We start from the raw sequence: 9,959 nt of genomic DNA, 5'->3' as shown, positions 1-9,959 counted from the left end.
GAGAGAGAGAGAGAGAGAGAGAGAGAGCGAAACAGGGAGAGAGAGAGAGTGTGAGAGAGGGAGAGAGAGAGAGCGAGAGAAACAGAGAGAGAGAGAGCAAAACAGAGAGAGAGAGAGTGTGAGAGAGGGAGAGAGAGAGAGAGAGAGGGAGAGAGAGAGAGAGTGAGAGAGAGAGAGAGAGAGAGACATTGACTTCATTGGCTGCTTGTTTTACTACAGCAGTGAACGGTTGCCATGGAAATGGGACCCAGATCATTCTGTCATTTCATCCGTTTTAAACATTTCTATTTAGAAAATTAAAGACATGTTGTAGAGCGACAGCAGACAGGAACTGTGTCGGAGTCTCTATGCATTGTTCAATCTCCAAAGATCCTCCAAAAGTCTGCATTCTAACATCGAATACATCACACGATGCATCAATCAAGTCAATTATTGATGCATCGCATCGTCGGTAAACGCATAATCCAGATCGATCAAAATCAGTAAATATTAGCAGCCTGGTTGTGATGTTAATGACAGAAGTGGACACTATGGACATAGTCATACTGATTGACCAACACCAAAGACATTACTACTTTTCCATGGGAAACTAAAACATCACAAGTCGTACTGTAACATCTCACGTATTGTCATTTAACTTACCAGATGTCCACTTTGTGAGCTGCTTGATTGAATGTGTGATTTCGTAATCTTAAAACAGCTGCTGGAATCATCAACAGCTTTAGTCTCAGTGAGATTATAGCAGTCTGAGGAGGAAGGTCAGGTACAGGCTGGCCTTCGGAGGATCCAGCTCTTGACTCCAGCTCGAGCTCACACACACACACACACACACACACACACACACACACACACACACACACACACACACACACACAGAGAAAGGTCAGGGTTAGTAAGGCTATCACTGCATCAGCTAAAGCCTCGTCCAGCCTGCATGTGTGTGTGTGTGTGTGTGAGAAAAACAGTGTGGGAATTTATGTAGTTGTGTGTGTGTGTGTGTGTGTGTAGCCTATATCTATGCTCTTTTAATGGTCTGCTAATCCCAAATGCATTTGGCTGGGAAATTAATCCAAGGCTTGTCAAAGCCAAGCTCTCTAAAGCCCTTTCTATCTCCCCCTCTCCCTGTCTCTCCCTCGATCTCTCATTCTTTCTCCCGGGCTACTCTCAATCGGTAGGCCTGTATCTCCAGATGGTATCTTGGAGGTAGGTGTGATATCAAGGCAGAGGGAAAAAGAGAGAGAGAAAAAGAGAGAGAGAGAGAGAGAGAAAGAGGGAGAGAGAGAGAGAGAGAGAGAGAGAGAGAGAGAGAGAGGATGACCTGTGATGCTATCGGAGCATCCTCATTGGAGGCGGAGAGAGAGAGGACAGGGGGGTTCATTTGTTGCCATAGTGAAAAAGTAGATTATCCACCGACAGCATGATGCGCTGATGGACGAGTGAGGGATGCTGTGTTTCTCTAGGGGCATTCACCTGTCCTGCAAGCAAAGGTATGTAACTTCACTTGCTTTTCCATTCGTGGGGCAGTGGCGTGACCGAGTAAAGACAATTTCTCATGTATTTATTTCTCTGTACAGCAGTCAAGTTCATGTGGGGATGCATGTCAAAGTGGCTGCAACAAGGGGATGGACAAAACATGACAAACAATCACTTCTTTAATATTCCCGGTGTGAAAAGGTGTCTATAGGATACTCACTTGGAGCCGATGGTGACATCTGATATTTTTTAATCTCCTATAATTCCTTCCTTCTACTGCAAGCTTTATGTAACGTCAGTGACATGGCAGCTACTGTCGTTTTTATCTTATTTTTAAAAGGGAATATTGTTTAGCCCATTTGATGCCAAGACACATTTCCAAACAAAGAGTTGAGGAAAGCCTGAAAACGAAAGAGAGGTTTCGATAAGATAGCCTGTTCATTTGTCTTTTTGTTTTTTTAATCATTGATTCAAGCAAAGTAAAAACAATAAAACAACTCAAATTGAAAAGCCCACAGTTAGATTAAACGTGCCATTAAAAACAGGGGACATGGAACAACTATTTCCGTGCAAAACCTAGATAGACCGTGGTTGCTGGCAGTGGCAGTCAGTCAGTGACATATTTGAGTGGAGACGTTTGCAGGAAAGCAGGATGTTTCCATTAGATTTGTATTGATTTATTTTTTTTTTATCTTTAATGATTTGATCTCTGTGGGTATTTTAAGTGGACGCCAGGCGAAGCTGTAAGCCCACAGCATAGGTTAATTGCTCTTTACTCCCGTGACGGCTATGAAACTTCAAATGTTATCGATCTCCTCCAATCGTTGTCACCAGCGCACAGTGTCACCTCTGATGTCTATTTGATCAGATGGGGAGACAGACAGTCCACCTCGTGCTACTAATTAGGCTATAAGAAGAACCATGGATACAGCAGGCTATTTTTTAACTCATCTATTTAAATCTGCTTTTAACCTGTGACGATATACGTACGTTTTTGTGTCGGTCCTTGCTGTTATATCATCTCTTTTGTTTATATTGTTGTTGCTTTTATTGTTTCTGTTATGTATGCAAAGTGCCATTGAGTACCTTTTTAAAGCGCTATACAAATAAAGTATTATTATTGTTATTGTTAATTAAGTATCGGCAGAGGGACCAAGAGGGCGCTAGATAGACAGAGTGGGATAAAGGGAAATGACAAAACAAACATGTGCCGAGATATAGAGAGAAGAAGACACTATATCAAATAAATCAATATGCTCGGTTTGACCACACACGGCACAGTTTATGTCTGTTGTTCCCTTTGCTGGCGCGACTTAATAAATCCTACTTACGACAATGTGAACCTTCTACAACACCTTCTGGCAATAGGCTACTTAAAGTGCTGTATATTCACGCCATTAAATCACATTTTAATTTGTTAGAATTAAACCGAAGAGGAGCGAACGAAACAGAACACCGGAACTCAGCTCTGATTGGCTGAATCGCGCTCGAGTCCGGTAACAGGTGTTACGTGGAATTCTGTGCCCCCATTAAATAAAACCGCGTCTCCTTCACGGCGTTGTTTTAATGGTTGACGACTTGTTGATGTTAAATGGGAGAAAAGTGGAGTTTGGGGAAAGGTGGAATCACACATTGTTGGGGAAACAGACTTTAGCAACGTAACGTTAGCTAAAGTCTGCTAGGCTAGGCTAACGTCTGCGGAAGAATTTAAGCTAACGTCAGTTAAATAAATGTGCAAATCATAAAGTAGAGTAACACTAGCTTAACGTTATTAGTTTAGCACATTTGTATTGGTGACATAAATACGTTTTAAAAACATCTTCGCTCCATTGTTTATGGTATTGAGGTAAGAACATGCTAAGCTAAAGGCAAGACAATCAACTTTAGACACACAACAGGCCCGTTGTATGACAACTGCTCTCTTTTAATTAGTGGTCTGCAAACCATCTGCTAGCTTGAACAGTCTCATAAGCAAAGGTTTTCTTCTGGTTTTTCTTCTGGAAGACATGAGATGAAGGACAGGAGGATAAGGCAAGATGGATGATGTGAAAGAAACGTTCCAAATCCAAACTGAGAGACCAAAAGGATGTAGCTACAAAGGAAAAGAGAGGAGGCTAACTTAATGAAAACATGGGTTATTTTAGTGAAATTTATTTGAGGGAAAATTAGGGCACACTTGACTGGAGGATAAATTAATAAATATCGAGAGTTGGAAAGGGATGGATGAGGGGGGGGGGGGGGGGGGGGGTGTGGGAAAACAGAGAGAGAGAGAGAGCGATGAGCGGAGGGCATGCGGGGTGAGGGGCTGTGGAGAGGAAAAGGGGGCGGGATGAAGGAGAGAGGTGTTTGGAGACAGGCTCAGGTGTGCGTGACTGGAAAACGTAGGGAGCTCGGAGGCTGCACAGCAATCGGGACCGCTCCGGTGTGTGTGACAGTTGACATTGGGCTACACGTTATCGGCAGCGTCGTTCCTCTGTGGTAATATAACTTGCAACCTAATTATCAAGCGGGACCGTAGCAGTGGCGCCGGAGAGACATAGATTCATATAAGGTAAGGTTTGCAGTAGGATGTTACAGGAATATATAGCCTTAATGACAGACCACCGTGTTTTATTCAGACTTATCCTCTCTACCCTACTTAATATTCTGCTCAGAGTGATTTTGTCGCACTTTGATAATACCTATTGTTCTTGCAGTATTTGTAAAGGGACTCACCTGCATTAAGATCTGGACTAGTTATCCTTGATTTACATTATAAGGTTATGTCCCGTAACGGTGTAACCTAGTTATTAAAAGAAAAGAGCAGCCAGTTGCACTGATAGGCTGTAGGAGATACAGTCATGCCAATAAGAAGGAGAGGGATCACAAACCGGGTTTTCATCTGTGCATGCTGTGGCTATGTTCATTTCAGACGGTGTCTCTGTCATGCTTTGCACCATTCGCTTGTAAAAAGAAAAAGAAAATCGTGTGTGTGTGTGTGTGTGTGTGTGTGTTTAATTCGGTGCAAATGACGGACTCTGATCTCCCATTGCCTGATGCACAGCGCTGCGCCAGTCATTGTTGTTGTCGTCTCTGGATTTTGATTTCTCCTTGGAGAGAGAGGCAGTCCGAGCAGACGCTGTTCGTGTATGTCAGTGATTACTTATACAAAAAAAAGACCACAGCAGTCAATGAATTCATGTATTTGGGACGCTGTAACATCAACTAAACCACAGTAGAACAACAAAATAAATAAAAATCAAAGTACAACGAGGTCGCAGAAAAGGAGGCTGCAAGTGATGGAACATTAGAAGTGATTTAAGGTCAGAGCTCGTTTGGGAGAGTAAAGCAGTCGCAGCTGTGTCACACCTTGTCTGTGCCACTGCAGCAGGTGAAGTCCTTATTAATGTGTTGGCACCCTCTGACCACGTATACATGCATGCATGGATTATTGAGACTATATAATCCCATAGAGTCAACCGTTATCAGCAGCACGTTTACGGTGACATATTGTCTTTATCACATACTGAATTAGAGAGATTCTGATGCTGTGTGACATCCTCCTACCCTTTACTCTCCGATAAGGTCATTGTGTATCATATCTTATTTATTTAATAAGACTTGGGATAGAATGAATGAGGAAATTGGCTGTAGCAGTGAGGGGAAAATACACAAGGGACAGACTGTTGTGATTGTTGAGTCTGATTGTTGTGAGTGTTGGCGTCTCCTAGCCTCAGCGATGTGGCCTGGGAGCCAGGAACAGCTCCTAGTGGCACTTAGAGAATTCCGGAAAACAAGGCAGTGGTTGATGATCGAAAGGAAACCTTTCAACTTTAAACATGCTGAAAAAAACCCCTTGTTTCCCGAGAATCAGGTGCAAAAAATAGTACCTCCTGTCCACTCGGGAACAAGAGGCATATGGAGAGACACATTGTCACATGCCCACTCAGCAAAAGCCTTCCCAGTGAATAACTGAAGCTCCCCAAAAATACTGCAGCTTCCTGAAATTGTGTACAAAACCGAAAAAAGCAGTGTGACCCATTTTAGTTGCCAGAGAATAATTTCGGAAACACTACGATATGGTATCATGGTGCATATTTGCACTATGTCCGAGAATGATTTACATTTGTCTTACTTTAATGTTCCTCATTCAGCCTGTCAAAATATGCAGAAAAAAAGTTTCTTTTACAGTCAAAGTCAAGCTGTTCACATGACGAAAAGAGCAACGGCAATCTATTTTGAAAACTCCAGACGCTGCTTAATGACAAACACAAATGACTGTGCGTCATACAGGGAAAGAAAGAGGAAATAAATGTGTTTGTGGAAAACGGATTCTCTCAGATAAATTCTAATTGTTATTGTCTCTGTCTATAGTAAATTAAAGGCTTCCACAACAACACATAAAACAGTGTGTCAGCACTAGCAGCACTAATGAAACTCGGTGAATTGAAACAAGACAGAGAGAAGGAGGGAGCATGTTTAGTCTCTGCCTATGTTGTCTGTTTATGTCTGTGGAGAAGTTGATTTGGAAGGTTTTATAATGCCCCTTGTGTGTAGTTTGGATAGAACTAGAGATACAAATGCCTAATGGCGTGTGCAAGATGTTTGTTTAGGCAATGAGGATTTGATTTTCTTTTCCTTTTCAGCTACAGTTAGGCCTACGCAACAAGAGAGAGACACACACAGAGGGGGAGCGTGACAGAGAGACACAGCATGTATGTGACCGAGTGTGTGAGAGAGGCATACGGGAGGACTGCAAATGAAACGGTGTCTTGTCTTATAGGGAGAGAGAGAGAAACGGGCGGTGAAAGGATTTTGGTGAGTGGGAATGTGTCGTAGCTGCGTTATCAGTGTAATCATAAGTGAGGAGAGTTTAAAAACCATCACATTTTTACATTAATGTGCCAGTAGATATGGAGAATGGGAGACAGAGCGACGATTACGTCATTGGTAGAGACGGAGTGTGTGTGTGAGATAGAGAGAGCAGAGTTTTGTTTGAAATGTTCATTATTGGAGCAGCAGTTAGCCCTGTTGCCATCCTGACACTGTCATGTTAATTACGTTCAGCGAGACTCTCTGTCCCTTGATGCCTCTTTTTTTTTTATCACTGTCTCCTTCTTCTTCTGTTTCCTTTCTTATCTCCCTCTCTGGCTCTATCTCTCGTCCTCTCCATCTTTCTCCATGCACTTCTGCCTTCTCTTCCCCCCCCCCCCACCACCTCTCCCTCTCCCCTCTTCTCGCCCCATCTTCCCCTCATTCAGTCTTTTCATCTAATGCGCTCCGTTTCCTTCTCCTTCCTCCGTGCTCCTCTCATCCTCTATTTCTATGAAATTCACTACACTCCACCTTCATTTCTCTCCCTCCACCCTTTCCCCGCTCAGCTAACCACCAACATCCCTGTCATGACCTTGATCCTGTTTTGCATAAGCAGTGGATGCCGTCGTTTGCTGTCTAAACTGTCCCAGCTCCCCTGCTGTTTACGGTCAATTAAAATCCTCCATTGCAGTTAAGTATTTGTGTTGCTCTGAGGTGAAGCAAATTACAAGACTTGCCCAGGAAACTGATGCCTCCCCCCTCGCCTATTTTACATTATGCATTACTTATGCTTGGTTTATTTCTTGTAGCTATGTGTCCTGTATGTCTGTTTGAACCATGCAAAAGGGTTTCTTCACTGCTTCATAACCTTCATAAATCTTCTATAATTTATAACGAGGAACTTGCAATGATCTCCTTTCTGTCCTAGGACGAAAGGAATACAAAATACCAATGAATGCACAGTTTTTGCCAAAATCTTCGTTTCAGTATCCAAAACTATTTATACGGTAATGATAACAACAACTGGGGCTCCAATTTGCAGAGAACACCCAAAAGCGAAAGTAATGCCATTACAGCAGCAGGAGCTTAAGATGTAACATGCCAAGTTTTAATTCGGTTAGCGTCAAGGGGCAGACACTTGAGGAACGACATGGAGTTTTTATTTGGTGCTCATCATGGCTTTTCAATCTTCACGGGACCATAAGAATAATAGATTAAAGAAATAAATGTGGCTGCCAGTCGTTTTATGTGACTTTGTTGGTGTCTCAAGTGAGTGCTGTATAAAACTTGTGGGACAACCAAATATTCCTCACAGCAGCATGTGAAGTGTGATACGCCGCTGCGGTTATGTTATTGATATTATGCTGACACAGTGGTGACGATGGTGACTCCGCTCAGATCACAGTGATTTAGAGCTGCGCACCAGGAATAAAAGGGCAGGGCCGAAAAGCTGGGCCAGAGTCTAGAGACGATTCTCTGGTCATCATATTAAGCTTCATTAGGAACCAACAGTAACAGCTCATTATGTTGCTCACTGTAATGGTCATTATGTTGATTTTATTTGCACAGTTTGCAAATTTATTTGCAAATTTGGCTTTAGTTTACATAGTTTTCTCTACATGTGTGGAAAAAGTCTGTCAAGCTTAAGCAATGACTGTCTACGGGCTGTGATTATTAAAGAAGTAAATGGATCAACTGGTAAACTACAAACAAGCCTGTGTGCCGCAGCGTGCTACTAAGATGTTCAAATGCTAACAGTGTTTTCTGCTCACAGCTTTATGTGAACATGTCTGTCTGTCACCTGTTACTGTGTAACTGGGGGAGCCTGAAGTTCTTTCAGCCAATGAGACTTAGCCCAGATTTTCTTTTGAATTTCCCAGGTTGCACTGCTGCACCTGTCGCCGTGATGGTCCCACCTTAAAATCCGAGGGAGAGAACGACAAGTCAGAAGAAAGGAATACATTGTTGTCATCCATTCCGAACAACTCCTCTGTGCCACAAGCTTTTGCCATGGCCAGGAAAAGTGTTTCTCGGACAAGTAGTTTCCTGTGACGGCTCTATGACGAATTTGAGATCCGCTTCTCCTTTGTTACCTCAACGGACCAAGATGATTTTTTGTCTGCTGCTAGTTCTGTCCATTTGGGTGGGATCTTATGACGCTGACTCCGCCCAGTCCGAACGGCGAGTTGTGACACACATAGCTGGTGACATCATCATCGGAGCGTTGTTCTCTGTCCATCATCAGCCTCCTGCTGACAAGGTAAGCTCCTGCCCTGTCTGCAGAATGGTTTGTGTGTCACAGTTATAGTTGATCTGTTTTTGTGACTGTAGATTTTGTGTAAATCTGTAATCCTGCCTGGATTTGAACGAAGCAGAAGATGGATACAATTATGCTCAGAATAATTATTGGAGATCATTTTTGGGCAAATTTGCGATCTATTGGACAGAGAGTTATAACGCTGCTCTGCTTATTAACAACATATTCAATTTGTACAACAGGTACCTCCATAGGAGTTCATGAACCACTTGCTTCCCCAGGAACCTATTTGACATTTAAGCTTTTTTTCCATCTAACTTTTAATAGTTGCAAATGGCCATGAGAATATAAATCCAACATTAGCCCAGCTGTGAAGCAGACATGTGTTAAAGCCCAAGTTTTTACATGTGTCTTACTGTTCATACAGGCTGCTAACACAATAAAATGTGTCTGATTAATGAATGTCATCATCAGTAATGACAAAATTTAGACAACATTGTTATCTAAAGGCCACTTCAATTTCACTTGATTTCTTCTGCCACCCTGTCTGCACAGGTACATGAACGCAAGTGTGGCGCAGTGCGAGAACAGTATGGCATCCAGAGGGTGGAGGCCATGATGTACACACTGGACCGCATCAACACTGACCCACACATCCTTCCCAACATCTCCCTGGGCTGCGAGATCCGGGACTCCTGCTGGCACTCAGCAGTGGCTCTGGAACAGAGCATCGAGTTCATACGGGATTCGCTCGTCTCCTCTGACGAGGCCGAGGAGTGGGCTGAAAGAGCGTCCTGGGGAGGCGGAGGAGGTGGAGGAGGCGGAGGAGGTGGAGGACCCACGATGAAGTGTGCAGACCCCTCTGCTACTCCGATGCGGGGGAAGAAACCCATCGTGGGTTTAATTGGACCAGGGTCAAGCTCGGTAGCCATCCAGGTCCAGAACCTTCTACAGCTGTTCAACATACCACAGATTGCCTACTCTGCCACCAGTATGGACCTCAGCGATAAGGTGAGCCCGTGTACCTGTAGACAAATATCTAGGCCATTGAAGTTGTACAGAAGTAGGCCTAGGAACTGGAGAGTTAATGTATTTCTGCTACTTTAATGTGACTTTAATTTAATTAAATGTTTACTTAACTGAATGTTCTAGATGCTCCCGTATAATTCTGCCACTCATTGATTTTTATCTCCATTGTTTCAGAGCCTTTATAAGTACTTTATGCGGGTGGTGCCTTCGGATGCCCAGCAGGCAAGAGCTATGGTGGACATTGTCAAGAGATACAACTGGAGCTACGTGTCTGCTATACACACTGAAGGTACAACCACCCACACACTCCGTCTCTGACTTTTAAACTCGTCTCCTAAGCTCAGACATGCACACACACACACACACACACACACACACACACACACACACACACACACACACACAC

General features: G+C 43.4%; 1 protein-coding gene across 3 annotated transcripts in view; it reads left to right on the top strand.

Moving 5' to 3' along the window:
• The first annotated feature begins 1,383 nt into the window (after positions 1-1,383).
• The window catches only part of grm5b (glutamate receptor, metabotropic 5b), a 56,929-nt gene continuing 48,353 nt past the window's right edge, over positions 1,384-9,959 (top strand). The window contains exons 1-4 of one of the 3 annotated variants that reach the window (XM_031860556.1): positions 1,384-1,487; positions 8,148-8,527; positions 9,080-9,535; positions 9,728-9,842. In XM_031860556.1, coding sequence (XP_031716416.1) covers positions 8,327-8,527; positions 9,080-9,535; positions 9,728-9,842 — 772 coding nt within the window. In that variant the 5' untranslated portion in view covers positions 1,384-1,487; positions 8,148-8,326. Of the gene's footprint in view, positions 1,488-3,762; positions 4,025-4,051; positions 6,271-8,147; positions 8,528-9,079; positions 9,536-9,727; positions 9,843-9,959 lie in introns of those variants that run through there. The other 2 variants (XM_031860555.1, XM_031860557.1) reach the window with 2 other exon arrangements.

The sequence above is a fragment of the Anarrhichthys ocellatus genome, unplaced genomic scaffold (assembly GCF_004355925.1).
Source record: "Anarrhichthys ocellatus isolate YVR2014 unplaced genomic scaffold, GSC_Weel_1.0 scaffold24, whole genome shotgun sequence".
In the NCBI taxonomy this organism is placed as follows: Eukaryota; Metazoa; Chordata; class Actinopteri; order Perciformes; family Anarhichadidae; genus Anarrhichthys; species Anarrhichthys ocellatus.
This window is presented reverse-complemented; position numbering and strand designations above follow the sequence as displayed.